This window comes from Tympanuchus pallidicinctus, unplaced genomic scaffold (genome assembly GCF_026119805.1).
Source record: "Tympanuchus pallidicinctus isolate F22 unplaced genomic scaffold, pur_lepc_1.0 scaffold2, whole genome shotgun sequence".
Taxonomy (NCBI): domain Eukaryota; kingdom Metazoa; phylum Chordata; class Aves; order Galliformes; family Phasianidae; genus Tympanuchus; species Tympanuchus pallidicinctus.
Genome location: NW_026294721.1, coordinates 40,101,666 through 40,125,343, shown reverse-complemented (window position 1 = coordinate 40,125,343; position 23,678 = coordinate 40,101,666). Strand labels below are relative to the sequence as shown.

The following is a 23,678-nucleotide window of genomic DNA, read 5'->3' as shown; positions in this document are numbered from 1 at the left end:
GGCTTCAGCAGTGAAGTTGAATTGATGTGAGGAGCAGTGCTCCTTTTTCCCTTTTTTCTTATTTGGCCAAAGTCTTCAGTCTCTGTGAATTACCTTGACTGCAGTGGTAGCTCCAAGCCAAACCAAGGGAAGGCTTAGGTCTCAGCAAGATGGGTCTGAAATTAATTTAGTGCATTAAACTATTCATTAAGTAAATGTTCTCATTTTTAAGGTTTGCATTTTGAATGATTCTTAATGACATAGGTCAGTTTGTTTGTAGAAAATTTGTATTTTATGATGCATTATATCTTCTCAGCTAATTGATATGCTCTTTTTCTCTTGCTGTTCTTATTTTTCCATTTCCTCTTCATCCTCATTCTAACTTACTTACACAGTGAAAAGGATTTGGTGAAACAGGCAAAAACCTTAAACAGTGCAGCAAACAAACTGATCCAAAAGCATCATTAGACATTTTTGTGTCTGGTCACCTCACAGCTCTGACATCAGAACTCACGAGAGGAGAACTTTAGAATTGCTAAGATCAACTGTTAAAATGTTAATTGTCACCTAAAGTTGATTTGGATTTTGCTGAATTTTTAAAACTAGTGAGTTTTTCTTCAGAGATTTAGTTGGATATAAAAATCCCTAACTTTGCCATTTAAACTGTGTTAAAATACCAGCGAGTTGGCCAATAAACACCAGAAAAGCATAAGGAATGTGGCTCTGTACATCCTGGTGATGCATGCCGTATACAGCAGCACAAGTCTTCAACATGTATGGATACTAGGTGCGTTGGTCAAGTCAATATTGCATTGGCCAGCTCTGGAAAGTCAACTAGTTTTCTGTGTTACCCCTTTTGTGAATTAGAGGAGCAAATGCATCCCTGGAAGTTGTTGAAAGTAGTTGTGTGCGTACCCCAAGCCGTTACCCATTCACTTCTGTTCTGTGGGCTCAGCCCCAGGTCTTAAGACAGATGGGCACGGCCAGTAGCTCATCACCACGAAGATCAGCCCTCTTGTAACCAGGACTGCTTGCAATGATTTTGCCTTAGTGACTTGGTGGGGGAACGGGGGGGGGACTTTCCTTATTCCTTTAAAATTCATGTGTCCAAAATTAGTAGTTAGGTGTCTTAGAGTAACATGATAGAGTAGTAAGTTCAGTGAAAACCTCCTTATCTTTGCATTGCCTTCTACCTCTGCCATGAATCCCTCTAGACATATGTTGCTGTTCTTCCTTACTGAAGGAAGCTGAGGAGGGGTGTTTTGATAGGTCTCTCCTCTTTCTAGAATGGGAAGTTACATGTTTTACAACAACAACAAAAAATCTGATCTTTATACTCTAGTGTTTAAAGCAAACAAATAAACAAAAAAAAGTGCAGTGCTGGGGAGTGGAAATGGTAATTTCGTACTTGACTGCTCCTAATCTGAGTAGTTGGTGGCTTAAAAGAAGAGTTGCCTTTTACTATTAAACTTCTTTCATTTGCTTCTATGTTTCCACTACTCAAATATGGAATTTGCTGATGAAAGACGAAAGAACAACTGAAGCTTGGAAACATCTCAGAATGGGAAAAGTAGTTGTCATCTTAACACTCTAGTGCAAAACATTAAGCAACTGTAGTGTGGACAATTATAAATTTAATGTCCTCTTCCCTGTAGCCACAGAAACTCAAGGTGCAGGACTGTTACAGGCTTTACATTAGAAATGCTCCTAGAGATTTTTTTTTCTTTCAAGAGAATAATGGTTGGGGTTTTTCTGAGTAAAATCGAGAGTTTTTTGCTCAGGTGAGACACTTACAGAAATTGTTTGGTGCCAGTTCCCCATTTATCTTGTTGGATAGTGCTTCCTGGGGGCAGCAGACAGCAGATGTGACTGAAATACAACTGGGAAAAAAATATCTACTAATTCTCACTAGATATATTTACGAATCTTTGAGGCTCGGCCTAGTCCTCCTACGCACAAGCGTGTTCCACTGCTTAGCTTGTTTAATGGACTCCTGCACATGAGCAGACTTGGAGACTGGATTTAAATCTTCTAGTGATGCCCAAGCCTCATGCTTGAGAGTATAGACTTAACCTTCTGTAATCTTTCACTAGGAATGCATTTAAACTATTTGGGGGGAAAAAAATGGCGAAAGCTTTCATCAAGGTATCCAAATAGCTAGTTAGAACAGTTAACACCCCTGCCTCTTTCCTCACATTTCTTCTATAGAAATTGGGATTTGGGCTCATTTTGTTTGCTGTCACAACAATGCTAAAATAAGACAGAATTAAGCATCTGACAGTTTGATGTCAGGCCCAAAGCACAGAAGCTTTGGTGTCTTAATGCCCAGGCACTTGAATCAGTGTGACAGTCAGTGGAAGAGACCAGGAAGATGCACTAATTCTATTAGCTAACCTATGTTGCAAGTTCCAGCTACATGTGTAAAGCTGAGATGTAACGTACATTAAAATCAAATTTGACTTAAAATTTTGTGTACTTCAGGTTTGCTTTGAATCTGGATAAAAGTGATGTTTTATGTTTTTCATCTAATGGCTGTAAACTGTAGTAATAGAATAAAAAAGAAAAATTGAAAATCGGAGCTTCTGCCTGGTTCACCTACATTTTACTTTTCTTTAAAATATTTTCCCCCTTCCCATTGTTTTTACCATCCCTTTTTTTGGCTTTACCTTTTCACTGGGTTTTTTTATTTGTTGGTTAAAGTCGGTCTTCCTCCCCACCATGGCTTTTGTTTTTTATCACAAGTTCATGTGGCTCAAATCCAGATTGCGGCAGGCGGAGAAAGACCGTCAGTTGGCACAGCAGGACAACCGTCTCTTCAAGCAGGAGTTTGGGGACAAAATCAACAGCCTCCAGCTAGAAGTGGAAGAGCTCTCCAGGCAGCGGTGAAGAGATCTTTTTCTCATTTATTTTCTGGGCTGTTCTTCCTGTGTCTAGAAGAAACCAGGCGGGTCGGTCCCAAAATGAGGAAGGGGCTGGAAGGAGATGAATGGCGTTTTATGCGCCAGATGGTGTTAAAGCTAGGGAGGTAGAATGCTTTGAGAGGTAGTAAGGCTTTTGAAATTGGAACTTGAAAAATCTGATGGGAAAGAAATGCAAAAGAAATGAGAGGTCAGCAGAAGCCACGAGCAAAGGTACGAATCTGTATAGGAATGAGTTATCAGAAACAGGCTGCAGAACATCTCTTGAATAGAAATGAAATGTCAAGGTGTTCCCTTCAAACGTGGAAATTTCCATGCATATTTGCTATGGTTTGGGCATCTGCCCATAACCGTTTCTTTGGGAATTGACAGTGCTAGAGATGCAGAAGGATGGAGATCACCACCATAAGTGATCCAAAACCTGTTTGGGAAGAAGCTTGGTTGATTCTTCATTTGCCCGGAGGTGCCGTTGCGAGTTAACTCACTCTAGGGATCTCAAGTTATCTTGGATATGTGCTTTGGAGTGCTGTAAGGCCTCTGCTGTACAAACTTCTCCAAAATCTAGCATTATGCCAGACTTGTCATGAAATAACGTAACCTTGAGCCTGAAGCAGATGATTTGTTGGCTGCTTGTCATCAAGGATGTAGCTCGAAGAAGTCTTTGCCTAGAGCCGATGTTTAAGAGTTAAGGAGCAAGGGAAGCAATCCTGGGTGCTGGTCTGACAAACTGCCAAGATTTTTCTAGTTGAATCCAATAGGAATTTTGCCAGTGACAACTAAAAAGGTGGAAGTGAAATGCAGGGATCTTAGCAAGAACTGTCCGTCTTTTCCTGCTTATCAATGCTGGGAAAACAGAGAAGTCTTCTTATCTTAAAGAGGCACAGCGCTTCTCTGTCTGCAGACATAAGGTGTCTTCTGTTCTGCAACAAGGTTGCTGAAGTGAACAGTGTGGATGTGTTACTGGGTGCTTTTTTCTCTTTTTTTTTCTTTTTTTCTTTTTTTTTTTTTTCAGTCTAACATCCTGGCACATCTGCTTTTGTCTCCTGTTTCTCAAAGCTACAGAGGCCACTCACAAAGCCAGCAAATGGCTTTTATCAGAAATCTGTTCCACATCCCTGGTGTGTGTGGGTGAGCTTAGTGATAGCACTAGGTGTAGGTGGGGAATGCGTTTTATCTGTATGTGCATCTAGCACTATGTCTTCAGTTTTACTGAATTAGTGTAGCTGTCGAAGTGGTGGGGTTTTTTGCATCAATTCATTTTTTTCTGATAACTGTCTTCCTTATGCTAAATTGAAGTGGCAGCATGAAAATAACTGTGCCTACTTTATTAGGGGCTGTTACTGATGTAAGTGAGATTCTAATGCACTGAGTTGACAGATAGTGGTGAGTAGTGCTGCTTGAATTGTGTTCCTTTAAGAAGATATGAGGCTTTGTGTGTTTTAGGTTGTTTTTAATCAAATTATAAGCAACTGATTTGTTTTTGAATGCCCACTTGGAGGAGGCCTCATTTAGAGATCTAAGTTTCCACCAGCTTTGCTCACTTCAGTTAGGCTATATAGTTAATGAGACTGCGATCAAATGAGTTATTTAATAATCTGTTGGAGCTGTATTGAGACTAATGAGGTTAATAATGGAGAGATACATTTGTACTTAATGGAAATGAGGACTCTGAATCTTTTATGGTGTCAGCCTTGCCAGTACATTTACCAGTTCCAAGCTTTTGATTTTAGAGCAAGTGTTGTACCCTAAGTAGCTATGGCATTTCTGTTCACTTCACTGCTAAGGACTTCAGAAAACTGAGTTGTTTTGGCAGTGCAGCAGTGGAGCTTTCTGGTGCCTCAGAGTAAAGGGTCTGCTACCAATAGCTGAATTTTGTCATTCTTTTCTTCAGGTTGTGCAAGGGGCCTCAGATGTGCTCATAGCTTGGTGTTTTGTAGGGATGCACAGACTTATTTGTCAGGTTTATTTTCCCCGAAGTGGTGCTAGAATTAGATTAAAAACATTCAGATCCTCCATCCTGGCATTTTGTAGCTTTAATGCACATTAAACAACTTTTTATTGAGAAGCATTTTTTAGCTCTAGAATTAGGCTTCAATTGCTTTAGGGTAAAGAGAATGTTAAATAGTTTTAATAATGTAGTGGCTCCTGATGTTGAGTGTTATTAACTTTATTCACAGTTCCACCTTGATATTACAGGAGCCACCTTGAAATCGAACTGAAGCGGGAAAGAGAGAGATGGTCGCACAGTCACCAAAGCAGCCAAGGAAGCAAAAAAGGCCCAAAGAATTGGTTAAAACCGGTAATATGTCTTTTTTTTCTTCTTGGTTTATATTTTGGTTATGGTTTCACTTTGTTCTCTCTTCCTGAGCTTTACTAGATATTAAATACGTATTGTTAATTTGTCAGAACAAGATGAGTTTTGGAACATTTTTTGCACACGTCAAATAGTCATTTGGTTGAGCTTTAAAAAAAAAAAAAAAGATTATAAGCATTACGCTGAACTGCAGAACAGATTTCCTCATTCAGGCTGGGTACCTGACCAAATCTTGCCTGTGGTGGTGAGTTCCTTCAATAGTTTAATAAAACCAAGCATAAGGCACCTCATCTAAAGAAAAGCAACCTTGCTCACTTGTGATTTTTGTGTCATAAAAAGGGAGATTCTCCTGGAAAAGCAATGCAATTTGGAAAACAAAATGATCTTTTGAGGGCATCACAAGTCACTTGCAGTGCTTTTAATGCATTAGCACATTGATTGTGTTAAAAGAAAAAAAGAAAGTGAAGTGGTAATGTCATGAGTAAGATTGATAGTCCCCAAGTGAAACTCCCTTTTTAGAAGTCATTTGCCTTTGAAAGTGAAAATCTGCCCTACAGCTTTTTCTGTAAACTGAAAGAGGCTCTTTTGCTGGGAACTGGCAGTTGTTTAGGAGAGCAATACTCATAAATTTGAGAACTGTGAAATAGCAGAGGTGGCTTCCAAAATTCTGATGTACATTGCAGCACTTGAGACTTGCCTTTACTGGACTCCCCTGGGCTGCTTTAACCATTCCTTTCTGTTTTTGTTTCTTTTTCCCTTTTCCCTACCCAGTGTTCAGCGAAGTTACGTACACATCATGATAACTAGCTGCTTTTTTCTGCTGCTTGTTTGACAGTGTGTCACTGGGTGTGGAAGTGGCTGATGGCGAGGGGGGAACAGTGAGATCAGTATTCTCCAAATACAGAAGTGAAGTTTGCCTCCTTTACTCAGCAAGGATGATCCTGCTGGGAGCAGATGGGGCAATGTGCAAAAAAAAAAAAAAAAAAAAAAAAAAGAAAAAGGGGTTTCATAACAGATTTTTCTTTTGCCACAAAACTTGTAAATGGTTCTAGGTCCAATGGAAGTTTGCATTTTTGAGAATGTAAGGGCTTCACTGAGATTATAGTTGTAACACCAGAACTGTGCATGCATTGGTAACTGCCAGCACTTGACATGTAGGCTGCAGACTATTTTTGACCTGGTTGTGTTTCCAAGTGTTCTTATGTACCTGCCTGGCTCAGGCTATGACCCAGTTCTTAGCTGGGGAGTGGAAGGGAGGATTTTTCTTTCCTTGCTGAGAGGATTTGTTGCCCTGATCAGTCTATACAAACTAATAACTTTAGAAAGTGACTGAAGTTTCTTGTCCTCTAGTAAAAGGAAACCATTGGACATGATTAAGAATCCAGCTTTGAAACTTGAAATCAACTTTTCTTCATAGCAAAAATAAAATACAGAGCTGCTCCTGGGGTGCATTATGCTTTTGTATGCCCATGCCAAGGGGGGGACAGTGTGATCAGTGTTCTCCAAGTACAAAACTCAATTCTCCCTCTGCAGTGTCAGCAGTGTGGCAAAGGTGAACTCTTTGTTAGCATGCTAACATCGTTTGACTGACCGGTAAATCCTTTTTGGTAGGATGGGAAGCTCAAAATCCAAGAGGAAAATGCCAAACTGAAACAGCCCCCGAGAGAGGAAAACAGTGTCCTGCCACATAAGTATGGAAGAAAGTGCATCTCATTTTTGTCTTCTCTGTTTCTGATTCTTGCTCCTCCTTCTCTGATTTCTTTATTGCTGGATGGGAATTCTGGAATAGCATGATTTCCCTGGCTAAGAAAGCATTTCAGCCTCCTGCCCCATTGTTAAAACCTCTCCACATTTTCAGATTGTTGTGATAGGATTTGTTTGGCATTTGGAAGGTAAGATGAAGATTTGGTTTTGAATGTGAAGATACGTTTAAAGACAAATAGGGAAGAACTCTGTAATGAGGGTGTTGCTTAGAGACAGCTTTTCTGAACTACTCTCAATGCCAGTGACAATGTGCCCTGCTCTGACAGTGTGCTGAATGCTGATAAAATGGTGATTGGAAAAATATTGTCTTAAAAATATCATAAGCTCTATTCAGGTCTTTTTATTTGGCCATTAAATACCTTCCAGTCTTGTGCTTTTTGCACCTGTCTCACAGTGTGTAAGCTATGAACATTGGTCTGCCCATTTGTCTGGAAGTCTTCGTAACAACAGAACATAACCATTCTCTGTTCCCAGATCTAGAGGATCAAACATCTTGCAGTCATAACTTCAAAGCTACTTCTAAACTGTGTGTGCTGTCTAAATTGCTTTTTCCACATTCATGCTCCCCTTTTTTCTTCTCTTCTGAAGTCATTTTACAAGCATTTCTATTTAGCCAAGAGTGTGCTGCCTCAGCTGGCAATATTCATTCTAGAGCACCAGTCACTGCTGCCTCTTTGCTTTCCTGTTTGATGAAGCTTATATGTGCTTCAGCTCTCATGTGTGAGCAGGCTTGGCAGTGTGGTTTTGAAGAAATAAAACCAGAAATGAGCGCAGGTAGGATTTTAATAACAGGATGAAGGGTCCTTTGATACATAGTCCCTGTGTTTTTCTCATAAGTAGCAGTGTGATTGAGGCACTGGCTCAAACTAATGATGGTTTTCTCTTGTAGGTTACAGAGCAGCACTCAGGAGGAGCAGGTTGGTGATGCCTTTTCTTGCATTCAAATACTAGTGAGTGTGCTGGGGGAGCTCCTGGGTCACTACAGTGCTGCTTATCTCAGTAGAAAGGCTTTTAGTTGTCAGCGCTGCATTTATGCGAGTCTATTTCATTCCCTCAACAAAAGTGTGTTATTTTTGAACTAATATTAAATCCTTTTGTAATTCCTTTGCCCCATGCCTTTTCTGGGTTAGTGTCTTGAAAAAGAACAAGGAAGGCATACTTTTGTATTTTGTGAAAATGGCAGTGTGTAACATCCTTGGTCTGGGTTAGGGTTTTGCAAGTTCCTTTGGAGCCTACAGGGGAAGAGTTATTTGTTTGTGTTTGGTTGGCTGCTTCTGTGTATGTCAAATTGACCCAAGCGTGCTCTTTCTCCCTTGGGTGCCTGGCAAAGCCTGGCTAGAGCCACCAACTCTCAACAGGATGCTACAATGCACATTTAGTCCCATCTACCAGGAATTTCTACCATCATCACCAGTTATTCCTGGTGAAAAAAGAGATTTTGTTCCCCACAGTCCCTGCCTTGCTGCTGGGCCCAGTAATCTCTGCGTAGGTCTGTAAACAAAGCTGCATAGTGCGTGGCTTGCAGAGCTGTACCGTGCTTCTTGGTCCACCCTTGGAACTCAGGTTTGCCAGCTGGGCTGAGTGCTGAAGAGGAGAGGGTGACTTTTTAGGACTCAGCCTCTTAGTTGATTTTGGTTACTTCTAAGCTTTTTAGTGAGGGACAGCAAAAGGTAATACCACTATTACTTCAGATTTTAGTGCAGCTGTCCTGCAAATAAATGTGTTAGTCCTGTGTGGCTTCCTGGTGCACTGTGTAAAAGGGAGGGCTTAAAAACACAACAGTGTGAAGTCTTCATCCCTGTTATAAAATAAGGCTCATCCACAGAGCTTTGCTACCAAAGCCATGGAAAGCAGGCAAATAAAGCAGAATGTGTTGGCTTTTATTGTGGGTTCAGGAACAGCAGCCATCAGGACCTGGAAATGCTCAGATCTGCCAGCTCTGCCAGGAAGAAAGCAGCCGAAGCAAGAAAAAGGTAACTCCAAGGATTTACACTGTCATCTCAGCTGTGTGGTGAATGTGCATTTCCTTTTATTTATATTCTTAATGAGATGGTCAAGGTGTTTTCCCGTGCAGTCTCTGAGATCGATTAGAAGCAAGCAGCTCCGCTTTCCTTCATTGATGCTGAGGAGCAGTTTGTAAGGAAACAGTCAAGGCACTCTTAAAAACTGTTATCAGTGCAGTGAACGTTCTGGTCTCACTGTTGTTGCGTACTTAAGAGATGAGGAAGCAGGTGTCATTTGGTTGTATTTTCCCCTGGTTTACCTCACCTACCAAGATTTGAACCAGAGGGCTTTGCTGGGAAGCTGGGGACAAACTGCTCCTTCCAGGCAGTGTGAGTGAGGCCAGCTTCTGGCATGCAGGGCTCTGACCTCCACTCTTGCATAGAGATGGACCAGTACCATGTTTCCAAATAGCCCCTGGAAATATCTAGGAGGAAGTAAGGGAGCACAGCAAGGTCACCTGGCTAGGGAGCTTTCAGAGTGGTGACTGGTCTGTCCAGTATATTTATATGGCTATAAAATAAATGTGCATCACTTGTGACAAAATGCTCTAGCTGCAACTGGTCTGAAGCAATTAAAACTTGAATGCTTCATTTTTGGTAACTCCTATCTACCTTTACTACAAGTCTTCACCTACTCTTTGACATAATGAGCTCCATGGTAGCCTGGTCCTGAGCACAAGGACAAGTTTCTGGTCTTCAGGGCATCTTTCTCTTGTCTAGTAGAGGATTTGAGTTAACTGAAGGTTATAGAGAGAAAACTCGAGTTTGTTTTTTTGACCTGTGTCTTTAGTATCTTGTAATTTTTCTGTACTCTTCCTCCAGAATATCTGCAAGAACTGTGGTGGTATCTTCTGTGAAGCCTGTTCAGCACACGAGCTGCCCCTCCCGTCCAGTATTAACCCAGAGCGTGTCTGCAATCCCTGTCACAAGCAACTCATCCAGCAGTATTCCAACAGTCCCTTGTAGGAGGCAGGCTGCAGAGTGTGGTGAGACCATAAATTGTTGTAGCAGGTGATTGTCTCTGGAGTTGTTCAAGGGGAATTTGAAGACGCTTACCTGTGTTGTTTGGAGGGGGAAAGCAGCTTTATGCTGTTGTAGTCAAGAGACTGCAAACAGAACACCCTGAGCTTCCCCTCTACAAAAATCTGCCAGCTCTCTGACCTGGGCTTGTGCTGAGGAGAACTGCTTGAGGAATGTCACACCAAGTGGCCGTAAGGCGTGATCAGGCAGCCTTAGGATGCTGCAAGAACAGAGCCCCCACCCAAGAAAGAGCCATGTGTCTGTGTGTGCAAGGCAGGAGCATGTCAAGTGAGGGCATGCTGCTGCTAAGCAATGGCTCACTAAAAGCAAAATGAGAGCATTTTCTAATCCTCATGTCTGGCTGCACTTGAAACACCATTTCCCCTTTTCCTGCTGTCTTTGACAATCTGGCTCAACTGTGCTCCTTCAGTGCCAGGAATCCAGGTAACAATACCAACGACAACAAAAAAAAGCATTTTCTGACACTGTTCTTTGATCCAGTCCTTCAGCAGTAAGCTTGCTATGCAAATCATTATCAAACAAAGCTGTGAAATGATCCTTTATTTTTAGGGACTTCAGAGAGGGCTAAGATTTTCTTTTTTGGTGTGTGTGACGTTGGAGAACTGATCCACACTGATCCAGCACACAAATGTTTAAAGGCATCTCTGATCTTCCTACTGGAGACCCTCACTGTGACTTCGTGACCACAAAATGGTGGCCAATCCAAAGAGCTACAGAACCTCTATCTTGATGCTCTGGGGGAATAGGAGTTCCAACGGTTTAGTTACAAATTACCATTGCACAGAGGGTTTAAGGCCACGTCTTCGCACCTCTCTCCTTTGTGTACATAAAAAAGTGATTTTAATACAGCTGGTATTTCACTGGTTTTGCATTAGATCAAAATGAAAGTGAGATGAACTCAACAGTGCTTTTCACCTTTAAGATATATCCTGATGTAAAACAGTTTTAAAAGTTTTCATACTTTGTGCTACATCAATCTTTGTTGCTGTGACTTCAAGGACACGTTACTCCAAAAGTATTGGTGACTTCCTCATAAAGCACATATGCTTCACGTCAGTTTATTTGCTCTATCTGATACTGGAAGCCTACTTCAGACTTCAGGGCCACAGGATGTTTTGTAAACTATAGAAAATTGATGTATTTATAAGTGACAAAGGCATCTGGCTCTAAGCTACTATCCCCTAATAAAATTTGTGTAATTCCTCAGAGGAATTCATTAGACTGGCTGGAACTGCACTAAAAAGTATATCAGAGTTGGGGTTTTTCACATGGTTGGTGCTGGAGTTAGTTTGTCCCAGAAATTTTTCTTTCCTAGTTCCTTGCAGGCCTCAGTGTATTCAGCTGTCCAAGTGCTCCACCTCCTCTCATTGCCCTTCATAGACAGAGCACTAAACAAAGGGGAGCAAGCTTCAGAGTTTTCCTTTTTCTGCCCTTTGTGGTAGTTACCTTGCTGCTATCCTTTAAAGTAGGCAAGAAATTGTGAGTGGTGTTGAAATTTGAGAAGCGTAGAATTCAAGTGTAGGCAAACACTGCTTTCACAGGGTGAGATGCCATAGCTAAGGCACAAGATACCAAATTTGTAAGTTTTGTGTACACACTGGTACACACTTAAGAGATTGCAAATTCCTGCATCCAAATCCAGAGAGACCCATTCTGCAGGAGAAAGTCTGACCCAGGCAATTTCAGTGCTGAAGGATTTAACTGGAAACCAGGCACTTACTGTGAAGTAACTTTAATGCTGGTACATCCGAGCAATTTCACAGCTCTGAAGTGACAGCTTATCTGCGACCTCTACATGACTTCCCACTGTTCAGCAGGAGTGGCTGCTGCAATTCTTGCTTTGAAGTGAAGGCTAAAATGATCTTTATGTCTTTATTCTTTATTCTGCTTATCTTTAAAGCAGAACAGTTCTCAAGCAGGTCCTTTACAGTTACAATATGCAAACAGCCCTTTACAGAGGCAGCTGAAAATCCTTCAAAATAGGGCTCTGGTTGATGTAATTAAAACTGGCATTTGAAAAGGTGTGAGATGATGATGTCAGCTATCTGTGTTCACACACAACTTCTTCCTGATTTCTTTGACTCAGTGAAGGGCTCTGCTTTTAAGTACTGGTTGTTGTGCTTTATGATGCTGCAAATGTTCAAGGCACATTTGCTCACATACTGGTGGTAATGCTGAATTTTTGGTTTTATACCTGGACATTTGGAGTGGGGGGAGCAGATAGCAGTTTTTCTGGTATTAATTTTGTTCCACATGTAGTAATAAAAACTTTCTCATCTGGCTCCTGTGTCCTGAGTGGTCTTTCCCTTCTGCTTTGGCTATGGCTATGAAAGTGTTTCAAAACCAGTAGCAGATGCCAAAGAAATTAAAGATACATGGCAGCAGGAACAAGGAATAAGCTATGTTTGCTGCCTTCTGTGTATTGGGATCTTAGACCACTTGATTGTTGTTAGTTGTCCACACTGGTGTTTTGTTAATAATACTTTGTTAGCACTGTGCAGCTTAAGACTAGAACTGCTTTGTCCCGCAGCATTTGCCATTCCTCCAAAACAGCTTTTTCTACCTCTGTGACAGACAGTCTTTCTATGATGTATCAACACGCTTTATTACATGCTGTTACATAAATCCAAATGGTATTTTATGCAGCTTATCCTTGTAATTGAGCAGCAACTCTCATACTCCATCTTTGCTTGTACCCTAGGAATGCGTTCACTTTGACCTATGAAGAAAGTAGGGGGAAAAAAAGAGAGAAACCATCACTACTTCATTGCAGCTTATTATTCTCTTTTTCTGAAAATGCACCACTGCATTTTATTTCAAAGTATTGCTGACAATACTGCAATTGTAGGATTTAGCATTTTTCAAAAAATGTCACCCAAAAGGATAAGATGCAAACAGCCTGTGAGAGAGAACTGCTACGTGCAGCTGAAGTAAGTCATACACAGAGGGGAGCCAGAAGCAGTTCTGGATGCTACTCTTCTACTTCCATGCTAGAGACTGCAGCCACATCAGAAATTCTAACAGGTGAAAACTAGCACAGCTGCAAAGGGAAGAGGAAAATGCAAGTGGAAAAAGCATTCTGGCACATTCCAGCAGGCCTCAGCTGTGCCAGGGTGAGTCCCAGGGAGGTGGTGTGGTGACTGTGTAGTGCAGCAACCTCTGCCAGCTCTGGCCGTCACCTCAGACATGCACTGCTACCCCTCTGCCACAAAAAGTTGTTTTTGTGTAATCTGAATGCACAGGCCTGTGTGCCTTAGGCTTGATGCCTCACCTCAGATTAGCTGTGATGATCAGCTTAAGCCACTTGCTCTAAATAACAGCCCAGATGCTATTTGAAATTCAAAGTATGAAGTATACTAACAATGAAAAAGGAACAATTGAAAAGAAGGATGCACTCACCAAATCTGAGATCTCGCCGCTGTCACTAGTGGTGTCCTGCAGCCTTTGGATGTTCCTTTGGGAATACTTCAACAGCACCAAACTCTAGGGAACAACACGGGAAAGGTATTTTGCAACCAGAGACTTGCAGATAGGATATCTGGAAATCTGGTTTTCAAACAATCCTGTTGCACAGGGTACTACCAGTAGCTAGACAAGAAGGGCCAAAGTACCTGAGGATCTACGTCTTAGAGTTGTGGAACTCCTTTCCTCTTTACTTACGCAGCTGTGCCCTCTCCTTAGCCATTGCAGCAACCGCATCATCATAGCTCTCAAAATGCACGTCAGCTTCGCCTGTGGCAACTCCATCGGAGTTGTATTCTAATAGGATCCTTCTGGGCCTCAGAGGAGCAAAAAACTGAAAAGAAGGAAAAACAGGGATCCAAAAGGTGAATGTGGTGAGAAAGAATCAAAAAGAATACACTCCATTACCAGAAAAACTCATGTTTTTGCTCATAACCCACATCCAGCCATGGGAACTGAGCACATGAGAAACACAAGACTCCCTCCCCTTCCAGGTGAAGTCGATGCACAGCCAACAGCTAAATTTGATGCATACTTTTACTGCTACTTACATCTATTATGTCTTGGGCGCTAACTTGTGTAGGAAAGCCCCTCACGTGGACGGTGCGTAGTGATGATAAGATGCTCCCAGATTGCGAAGAAGGCCCTGAGCTTTCTGCTGCTTCGCTAGCCACTTCTGTGGAAGGGAGGAGAAACATCATTAACACCTACAATTATCGCTTTCCTTACATGAAGGTTGTGACAGCAGGGTTGTGCTCTCAGCAGCAGACAGCGACGGTGCCTCAAAGAACACACGCATGCTACAGGGCCAGGCTCACCCTTCTCTCTTTCGGCACTGGAGCCTCTGGTGGAATCCGACTCCCTTTCTTCCGCAGTGGATCCAAGCTCTCTTCTCAGTCTTATCATCTCCTTGCGAAGAGTCAAATGCCTCTGCATTTCACGCTTTGTACTTATATATACTTCTATATATCTAGGATTACAAGGAAACAATTACATGGCACTCCCTGTACTTCCACAAAGAACTCAGGCATTTGAAACAGTACAATTACTGTGCACAGTGTTTTCCCGTCTCAGCTCTGCTCACATATTTTCTGTGAGAGCCACAGATGGTGTGTAGTTACAACTTGGGGTTAACTGGCAAGCAGTAGTTTTGAAGAACTTATTTAGATTGTACAGTAACATCTACGAAATCGCTTTTCAGTGTGTAATGAGGCACTCAATCTCATGTATAAACCCACGTGCTGTGAGCCAGTTTGTTCTGACAAGATCTTTAGTGATTGGTGTTACATGAAATTCTTTCAGGAGTAACATCAATTGCTTACATGCCAAAGCTATGTTTTGCTGCAGAAATGCAGCACTACTTAAAGACATTCTCTTTCCTGCAGTAGCATGCAGCCTTTTGAACAGCCTTATAAAGGAGTCTCTTTTCCCCCAATGTACTTCTGCAAACTGCTTATCGCTCCAACCTTCAGTTAAAAAAAAATAATAAAAAAAATCTATATATATCTATATGACTCAATCCCAAAGCAGACTAACTAAGCAAGCAGATACACAAGATGCATAGGCCCATACTGAATACTTCAGGGGAGCCTAAGATTTTACTGCTATGAAATTGGTAGGATGAAACGTAGTAAGGTGTGCGTAAAAGTTGCAGAAGAAATACACCAAGATGTAATGCAATGTTATGAAAAATCTAGCAAAATCCCACTTATGCTGCAGAAAGAAATAGTTGGGAAAAAACATCCTATTCCCAAGTTTAGTGAAAGTATAAAGTTGTACTTCTATCTCTAGCCATCTATGCCAGAGCCCCTTACTCAGACCCTCCAATGTTTCAGAGCTGGCAACAGTACCAGCTGGGCCTCACATAGGTGTAACTATTCGGTGTTTAGTCAGACATTTCCACAGAAGAGAAGAAATAATGCCACGGAGAAGGGGGGAATGTGGCTATCCATATTTCCTCTCTTCTCAGCAAGAGCAGACACAGTAAGGGAAATAATCTCATGTACAGCCTGACTGAGCTCACAGCTCAGCATCCATGCACCTGGGCTCAGCACAAATAACTTTTCTGGACAAATGACAAAAAATGTTGGCAGCAGTTTTGGAAACTTTGGAAATAGTTTCTTCAGTAGTTACTCAGGTATATGAAGCTGGGTAGGTGAGTCAATTAAAGCCTTGTTCCATGTTCCATCACAACAAAAAAGAAAATAATAATGGCAAAATGTGAATTAATTAATCCCTATTGGAGGGTAGGAAAATACGTCAGGTCACTGAATTACTGGGTATACCTGCAGAGCAGTGGCTTAACATGGGCAGGGGGACAAACACAAAGAAAAACTAAATCTGAGTATGAGATAACAGGCAAAGCAGCTGATATTACGCTGAGAGGCAAGCTATAAGTCACACCGCATGCTTTATACCAAGTTCTTCTACCCTCTAAACCATAGCAAAGCACCTACCTATTCTCCATGTACTCCTTATGCCTTAGTAGGGCTTTAGCTACCATTTCTGGAGCTGCAAACTGCACATAAGCTTCTCCAGTTTTTCTTTCTCCCCGATAAACAAAAGTTATGTCAGTTATCCGCAAACCTATTAGCAGGATGGGGAGAAGAAGGCATTTACATTGTTAGGAACTTGTGCTATGGCTTAGAAATACATCTATCTCTTCCCTAACTCCTTGTTTGGGCAAATGAATGTAGCAGTTCCTAATCCTGAAATAACTTCCATCAGCCAAAATATATATGCATTTTTAGCTTTTGAAAAAATTCCAAATTATTGGTTTTATGTTAGCTTTCGCAGAAGCCTTAATTGCCAGTGATAGCTCTGCAACACATTGACTTAAACATTATGTGACCGTTGGTGATCAATTAAAAAACCTACAGCCAGTGACCTTCACATTTGGCATCATACTGGCTGTCATTGAACCTTAGTGCTGGAGAAGTGTGGCCATGCCCACCGGCAGTAGGAGAAACGCCAGAAGGAAGAAGTGGTTTCAGTTTATTCTACAACCTGATCTCCTGAGAAATAATGATTATTTCTGCAAACACTAGGAAAGCTTCTTTTCTATTAAGTATATGCAGAAATCAGCTGGCTTGCTTCAGCCCTAAGGGCAGGGAACACACATTCTACTCAGCAGTTGCTTGGCTGAGCAGTTCTGCAACAACTAAGCTAGAAGTGGCACAGGCTGCCCAGAGAAGTGGTGGTAGCCCTGTTCCTGGAAACACCCAAGGTCAGGCTGGACAAGGCTCTAAGCATCATTATGTGGTTTAGGTATCTCTGTTCCTTGCCGAGGGCTGGACTTGATGGCCTTTAGAAGTCCCTTCCAACTCATGATTCTATGATTCTAACTATTCACATAAACAAGCCATTATTTAAAAAACCAAACTGTAAAAACCCACTAAACTTAGCTACTAGAGTTTTAACGTTACCATACATTATCTGTTATGATAATATTGCAAAGCCCTACGCTGCACTCTCTTGTCCTGAAGATACCTGGGGCTCTTCCATCTGAAGAGAAGATGGGGGGAATCTCATCACTGTTTACAAATATCTAAAGTGGAGTCAAGCTGATGGCAGGTTCTTTTTGGCAGTGAGCAGCAACAGAACAAGGGGCAATGAGCAGAAAATGGGAAACAGGGAGTTCCATATTAACACAACAAAGAACTTTACTGTGAGAGTGATGGAATACTGGAATAGCTGCTCAGAGAGGTTATAGATTCTCCTCCGGAGATACTCAAGATCTCACGGGATGCCTTCCTGTGTGACCTGCTGTAGGGACTGCTTTAGCAGGGGGTTGGACTCGGTGATCTCTAGTATTCCTTTCCAACCACTACAATTCTGTGATTCTGTCCTTTAATAGGCATATATCTTTCTTTCTGGCAATTTCTTTACCACTAGCAATCTCAATGCAAAAAAACCTAAATTTAGATTCCTCCCTTTATTTTTTTTCCCCCTAAATGAGTGCTGCAAATACTGACATTAAGACAGACGTCCAGAAAGTCAAAGGCAGCCAATGATCTTCAAGCCAAAAGCTTGTTCAGAAAGCTTTAGTTGCTTCTAACAGCAGGAGGATAGCAGTTTGTGATGCTACTTAAAGTGTTCATGGCTGCATGTGCTCTTTCAGCTCTCACTTAGGGGAATGACTGCTAAGCTAAACATGAACTCAGAGCACAAAACACCTCATAAACAGAGAGCAAAAATTAGTTTGATTTACCTGCAAAAAAATCTGCAATGTCATCCTCTGTGGAGTCAAATGGAAGGCCTCTGAGCAGTACAACTCCATCGCTCATGACTTGCGACTCATACCGCAGGCTCTGCAGTAAGCCATCTACATCTTTATCATGAATTTCATGGACTGCAAGGCAAACAAAACATGTTTTCCTTCATGGTACAGAGAAGGTAGCTCCGCATTCACTTTCTTCTAAGGCATCACTCCTTCCCCCCTCACACATGCACAACTTCATCTTCTTTCCCCACACTGCTCCCATATAACTCAGTGGTTCCCCACATCACAAGTGACTTTGCTATTCCCACACAGCTCACGAAGCTTTGACTTCACAGTGCCTTGTTTGCCAATTTTTGCTCCCCACTGTCCCCCTGGTACCAGCCTGTTCCTGTGGTCAAGCAGTTCCAACTATCATGTTTTCTTTCCATTTAACTTGTGCTGCTCAAACTCACCTTTTACATAACGTGTGCCCATGTATCTCAAGTTCTTTTCTAGTGCTTTCTGGACATCTGCTTTTGACTCAAGCTCGATCAAGGCATCTCCCCTGCGCCTCCCATCCCTGTTTAGGAGGAAGTGTATGCCATTCTCACCATTCCGAATCTTACAGCCTGGAAATGGGGGAACACAGAACAGAGATATGTGTAGCTGTGTCAAGCGCGGGGAGCTTTTGATCCCAGACTAAACATTTGAGTTCTGCACAAAGCTGTTCCCCTCCCCTAAGCGCATGCTGAGAAACTCACGTTTCTACCCTGAACTCTAACACACAGTGCTTTTCACAAAGAGGGGGGTCTGGCGTCCCTTAGGGACACAGCTTAGCAGGCAATGTTGGTGGTGGACCGATGATTAGCTAGGTGATCTTAGAGGTCATTTCCAGCCTTCATGGTTCCCCGGTTCTATGACTCACACCTTCCACTGCTGTGTAAATGGACGAGGCACGCCCTTATATTATTTTCTTTCCGGTAACTAACTGTTAGCTAATCGTTACGTTTTGTAAGAGCACAGTGAACCGTTACGGAGGCCAAGCAGCTCCCTTACTATCAAAGAAGGCCATCATCTCCTTCTTAGTACACGCGAAGGGGAAGCCATGAGCCCTGATGAGAAACACGGAGTCTTCGATCTCTTCCTTGGGAGGCTCCGGGTCCTGCTCCGCGAGCTGCCCTTCCTGTGTCGGCGAGTCGATAACCTGCCAACCGAGAGCCATCAGCGGAAAAGCGGGAAGTCGCGCGGCCGCCCCCCGCGGCCTCCGCCACAGCGCCCCTCGGCCCGCCGCCATCTTGGGCCCCTACCTGGCTGTAGCGGCGCGCGGCGGTGAGGAGCGGGGCCACGGCCTGCGACGCTCCCGGCCCGAGGGAGGCGGCGGCGCTGAGGAGGCGGCGGCGGGCGGGCGGCGGGCGCAGGCAGGAGGGCAGCGGCCACGGGCGGCGGCCCAGCAGCAACGCGGCCATGCCGCGGCGAGCAACGGCGGCGGCCATGATCGGCGGGCGGAGAGGTAAGCGCGGCTCCGCCTCCCCTTCCCAGGAAGCTCCGGCAGGGGAGGGCGGGAAGCGACTGGGCCGGGCGGGCGGCCTGAGGTGCCCGGGGTGGGGGGAGCGTTGCGGCTTTGGGGGTGGCGGGTCGTCTCGTACTGCTGCCGTCCCGTTAATTTCCCTTCTGTGTTTTTTGTCTGTGTTTCAAAACCGTAAACTTATTCTAAGTGATATCGCTGTTTGCAGCCGTTGCTTTTATAAACTGTTTATGTCACAGACTCCCGTAGGACAGGCGTTGCCATGATATTAGGATATGCTCACCTGACAATAGCGTTCCATCTGGACACAGCCTGGTGAGCCGCACCTCGAGTGCTGAGCTCAGTTGCGGGCCCCTCACTACATGAAAGACATCGGGCCTGCAGTGTGTCCAGAGAAGGGCAACAGAGCTGTGTTGGAGCACAAGTCTTATGGGAGCAGCTGAGGGAGCTGGGGTTGTTCAGCTTGGAGAAGAGGAGGCTCAGGGGAGACCTTATGGCTCTCTGCAATTGCCTGAAAGGAGGCTGTGGTGAGGTGGGGGTTGGACTCTTCTCCTGGATAACAGTGACAGGACAAGCAGGAATGGCCTTACATTGAGCCTGGAGTGGTTTTAGTTGGGTATTAGGAAAAAATTCTCGGGAAGAGTAGTGATGCAGTGGCACAGGCTGCGCAGGGAGATGGTGCAGTCACCATCCCTGGAGGTGTTCAGCAAATGCGGAGATGTGGCACTGAGGAAAGTGGGTGTGGTGGAGGTGGGCTGGGGTTGGACTGGATGGTCTTAGTGGTCTTGTGTTCTTTTCCAACCTTCATGATACTATGATTCCCAGTATTTTTTGAGTTTTCAATGTGAATTGCGTGCACATTTTCAAAGGAGCATTGAACTCAATTTTAAAGTGGTTCACCTTCATGTGTTGTTTTTTTTTTTCTTCAAGTTTTAAACATCAGGTTTATCTTTAAAGTTTTTAAATAAGCAGACTCCATAGGTGCAAAAAAATAATTAGGTAATTAGTAATTTCTCTCCAACATCTACCTTTTCTTAGCTGTCATAGAATCATAGAATCTTTAAGGTTGAAAAAGACCTCTAACTCCCAGCCTATCCCCACCATGCCCACTGACTATGTCCCACAAAGCCACTTCTCCACAATTCTTGAACACCTCTAGGAATGCTGACACCACCAGCTCCCTGCACAGCCTGTGGCACTGCATCACCCTTCTTTCCTACAGGAAGTGTCTCCTAATACCCAACTTGACCCTCCCCTGGCACAACTTAAGGCCATTACTTCTTGTCCTATTGCTGTTATCTGGGAGAAGAGGCCAACCCCGATCTTACCTCAGCCTCCTTTCAGATCACTTTAGAGGCCCCTGAGCATCCTCTTTTCCAGACTGAACTGTAAGCTGTCACAGAATAAGCAGATTCTTGAATCCCACAGGTCAAGGGAGCGCTGCATGTGTTCCTCTTTTATGCACATGAATTGTTCTTCAAGGTTTGGGGTTCAAGCAAGGTGTAAGGCAGATTCTCCTTACCAGACAGAAGTCTTCTGACCAGTTTGCCTCCAGTGCACCTTCATCCCAAGTTCAGTGACAACCAGCACACCACTCCGTCCTGTAGCCTGTCAGTATTTGCCCGTCACCTTTAGAGGGCACCGTTCTGCCGGGCATCTGTCAACATTGAAGTTTCCAGAGCATCTCTGGGCTTCTTGGCTGGTGTGAGGGAGGAGAAGTTCTGAATTTGTCGCTAGGATCTGAAGAAAAAAAAAATCATCCTAAGGCAACAGAACTTGCATTCTTCACTCTTCAGTGCTGATGTTGAATGAAGCCTACCTAGCCGAGTAAATCAGTTGTGCTAAGTGTAAAGGGACTGAAAAGATGCCCCTACCATGCTGTTGACCATGAAGTTAGTGTATACAAGCTATTCTCTTGTTTGATCATAGGAAAAAAGAAAACACTCTAAGTACATCCTAAACAGACTTATTTTGTATTGGGATGCTGGGTTATTGGGTTACTGCACAATCTGTCATTGAGAAAAATTATATTCTATGTGATATATTCTGGAACTATTCCTTGAAGTTACTCTAGCATCAGGCCTCTCTTCACTCGCCATGGAAAGCCCTATAACACAATTGTGTATTGCAACGCTATCAGCATTTAGAAGGAGATAAGCTGGGCCTGATGAAACCTAAAGAATATATTTTGTGCAGAGAAGGTAAACTAAGATGAAGCCCCCGCAAATGGTGTCTGTGCCACAAATGCTGTTGAGATCTGTAGGGATGATCCTCCACAAATCACTGGTTTCTGTGAAGGTTGCGGCAGGCGTGGCATCCGAGTGCTGTAACGGCGCTGAAGGCAACAGGGTACCATGTTTATTCCTCTTTCTACTTCCAGCAGCAACAAAGGTTCAGGAATGTGGTGACCTCTGTATAATACCTTGCAGTTCCTGCTATTCTTTCATGCGCTGCTTTTTATTTTATTTTTATTTTTAGAGAACAGTGACCTGTCCAGATCACAGGTTCAGTGTGATATTTATACTTCAACGCTTTGCTGCATTTCTATTGCTATCCTCTAGGGATTGCCTGTACGCAAATTAAATCCCTTACCTCAATGCACAGTCAAGTACCTGATTTGAAAAATTGTCAGCCCTATAGGTTTAATCCAGAATGTGGAGAGAATGCTTGTAGAGCTCAGTATTTAGAGTATATTTCAAACTGAAATTCTGTTCTTATTCAAACTTTTGTTCATCTTGAGTGTTCCGCATTTACTGAGCTGTGTTATAATCTCTGCTACAAAAGCTGAGAACTCTGGTTCGGGACCAAAGCTCTTTCTCAGCTTGAGGGCCTTTTCAGAGCAATTCTTTCAGCCCCACAGTACAATGCATAAGCCAAAATGACAGCTGCCGGGGTTTGGGTACATTCACTGCGCCTTTGCCGGAGCCACTGAGCAGCACAGCCCTTACGTAAGGCTGCAGCACTGCCAGTCCGTGTGCTTCATGGCCCGTAGCCATCATGAGCAGACCGATGCTAATCTCAGACATCAAAAGTACACATTATGTAACCGTTTCTCCTGACAGCCACCCAGGCAAAGTGTTTCCTACTGACTGTGGCAGTAAGAGGCATTTAATTTTAACTTACCACTAAAATAAAATGCTCTGTGGGTAGAAGGAAGTGTATGGGTGGGAACAGAGAACGCAGGTTATTCACGTCCCAGCGTGAACGTGCCAGGAAGATTAGCAGTATTTTTTTTTTCTCTGTTGAATTTCTGTGGCCAACTTAGTCTGACAAACTTTGTTAGAAGTGCCTGAGGTCCATTTCATGCCCACTTTTATTAACGCAGCCAAAAGAAAAATGGCAAATGTCATGAAATGTTTGTTGAGCCTTTGCTGCTTGGTAGAATGCTTCATTTTAAAAGTGCCCAAAACCACCAGTGTAATTTTTATTTGCTTAGAAATGCGCTGACCTGGCATTTGGACTTGGTCAGGAGGAAGGAGCCAGAATGTAGGAAATGCAATTTCAGCATTTAAAAGCATGAGAAGCTGACAAGTCTTGTTGTTACCACCTGAGAGAAACCCCTGGTGCAGTGACAGAAACTGAGTGCTGCATGGGACTGCAGTGCATTTGGCAAATTTTCCCAGCAATGAATCCCAAAGCGGATTTTCCTCTCATCTGCCTGTGGGTGTGTTACTTGCAGGATGGTCTGCAGGCCCCAGGACAGAACCTTGTGGTCTGTCTGTTACCTCTCTGGAATCCATCTGGCTTCTTGCTGGCCAAAAAGAGGCAGATTTTCATGTGAAGTGACTCTCAGGAATTGTCATTTCTGCTGTCAGGAGGTGGCACTAAGCCTGCAGTTTTGTTGGGTTTGAATGCCCTGAAAAGCCAGCCTGCAGTCACTGCCTGATGTGACATAGATGTCTCCTGTGGCACACCGTGCTTCCTCAGTTTCCTCTTCACAGGACAACACCAGCAAAGATGCAGTTGTGTTTATTCTGAAAACATCGTGTGCTGCAGGGGTACTGACTGTGGTGTACTGAAATGTCTGCAGGCAGGAGGACGCATGGTTTGCAGCCCACGCTCACACAGGGTGAGGGCAGAGGTTGGGTGGCGGTGGTGCTGAGGAGCTGCCAGGAGCTTGAGGGCATGACTGGATTTTTGTTTTACTTCAGTAGTTTGCAGCTGCCCATATCTTCCATTGTGAGGTGTGTCGCTCCTGAGCTGACTGTGGGCCCCAGGTTAGTTAAAGATTGCTTGAAAATCAAACACCCATGCTTCTGAAGTATTGGAGGCCATTTTAATAGGTTTGTTTAGTCCGAGCTCTTGAGTGAAGAGGGCAGAGATGCAGAAGAAAACATCTCCTGTTCTTTAATGAATGTAGCTGTTATCTGCGAGCGGGGGGAGCTGAACTGCACCGTGGTGGGGTGAGGATAATGCCACCAACTGACCTGCTGAGGCAACCGGGGTGGCACATGGAGTGCTATCATAGTGC

The 23,678-nt window shown here is 43.5% G+C and overlaps 2 protein-coding genes across 14 annotated transcripts in view; one reads left to right on the top strand and one right to left on the bottom strand.

Moving 5' to 3' along the window:
- The window catches only part of RUFY3 (RUN and FYVE domain containing 3), a 55,940-nt gene extending 43,640 nt beyond the window's left edge, over nt 1-12,300 (top strand). For 7 of the 13 annotated variants that reach the window (XM_052683225.1, XM_052683221.1, XM_052683222.1 and 4 more), the window contains 5 exons: nt 2,742-2,861; nt 5,094-5,196; nt 6,823-6,902; nt 7,865-8,948; nt 9,801-12,300. In XM_052683225.1, the coding sequence (XP_052539185.1) occupies nt 2,742-2,861; nt 5,094-5,196; nt 6,823-6,902; nt 7,865-8,057 (496 nt within the window). In that variant the 3' untranslated portion in view covers nt 8,058-8,948; nt 9,801-12,300. The other 6 variants (XM_052683232.1, XM_052683233.1, XM_052683235.1 and 3 more) reach the window with 4 other exon arrangements.
- Nucleotides 12,301-12,599: 299 nt separating this feature from the next.
- GRSF1 (G-rich RNA sequence binding factor 1) lies at nt 12,600-19,181 on the bottom strand. Its single transcript, XM_052683241.1, has 10 exons — nt 18,990-19,181; nt 18,739-18,886; nt 18,156-18,311; nt 17,692-17,832; nt 15,938-16,067; nt 14,300-14,451; nt 14,033-14,157; nt 13,680-13,815; nt 13,419-13,502; nt 12,600-12,738 (listed from the first exon to the last, which is right to left on the bottom strand). Exons 1-9 carry the CDS (start codon nt 19,173-19,175, stop codon nt 13,444-13,446), a joined length of 1,233 nt encoding a protein of 410 aa, XP_052539201.1. The 5' UTR covers nt 19,176-19,181; the 3' UTR covers nt 12,600-12,738; nt 13,419-13,443.
- Between the last annotated feature and the right edge of the window lie 4,497 nt (nt 19,182-23,678).

Coding starts and splice junctions, on each gene's coding strand:
- GRSF1 (XM_052683241.1), bottom strand. CDS start 19,175: ATGGCCGCCGCCGTTGCTCGCCGCGGCATGGCCGCGTTGCTGCTGGGC. Junction 16,068..17,691: donor CATTGCAGATTTTTTTGCAG/GTAAATCAAACT, acceptor TCCTGCTAATAG/GTTTGCGGATAACTGACATA. Junction 13,503..13,679: donor TAAGGAGAGGGCACAGCTGC/GTAAGTAAAGAG, acceptor GTTGTTCCCTAG/AGTTTGGTGCTGTTGAAGTA.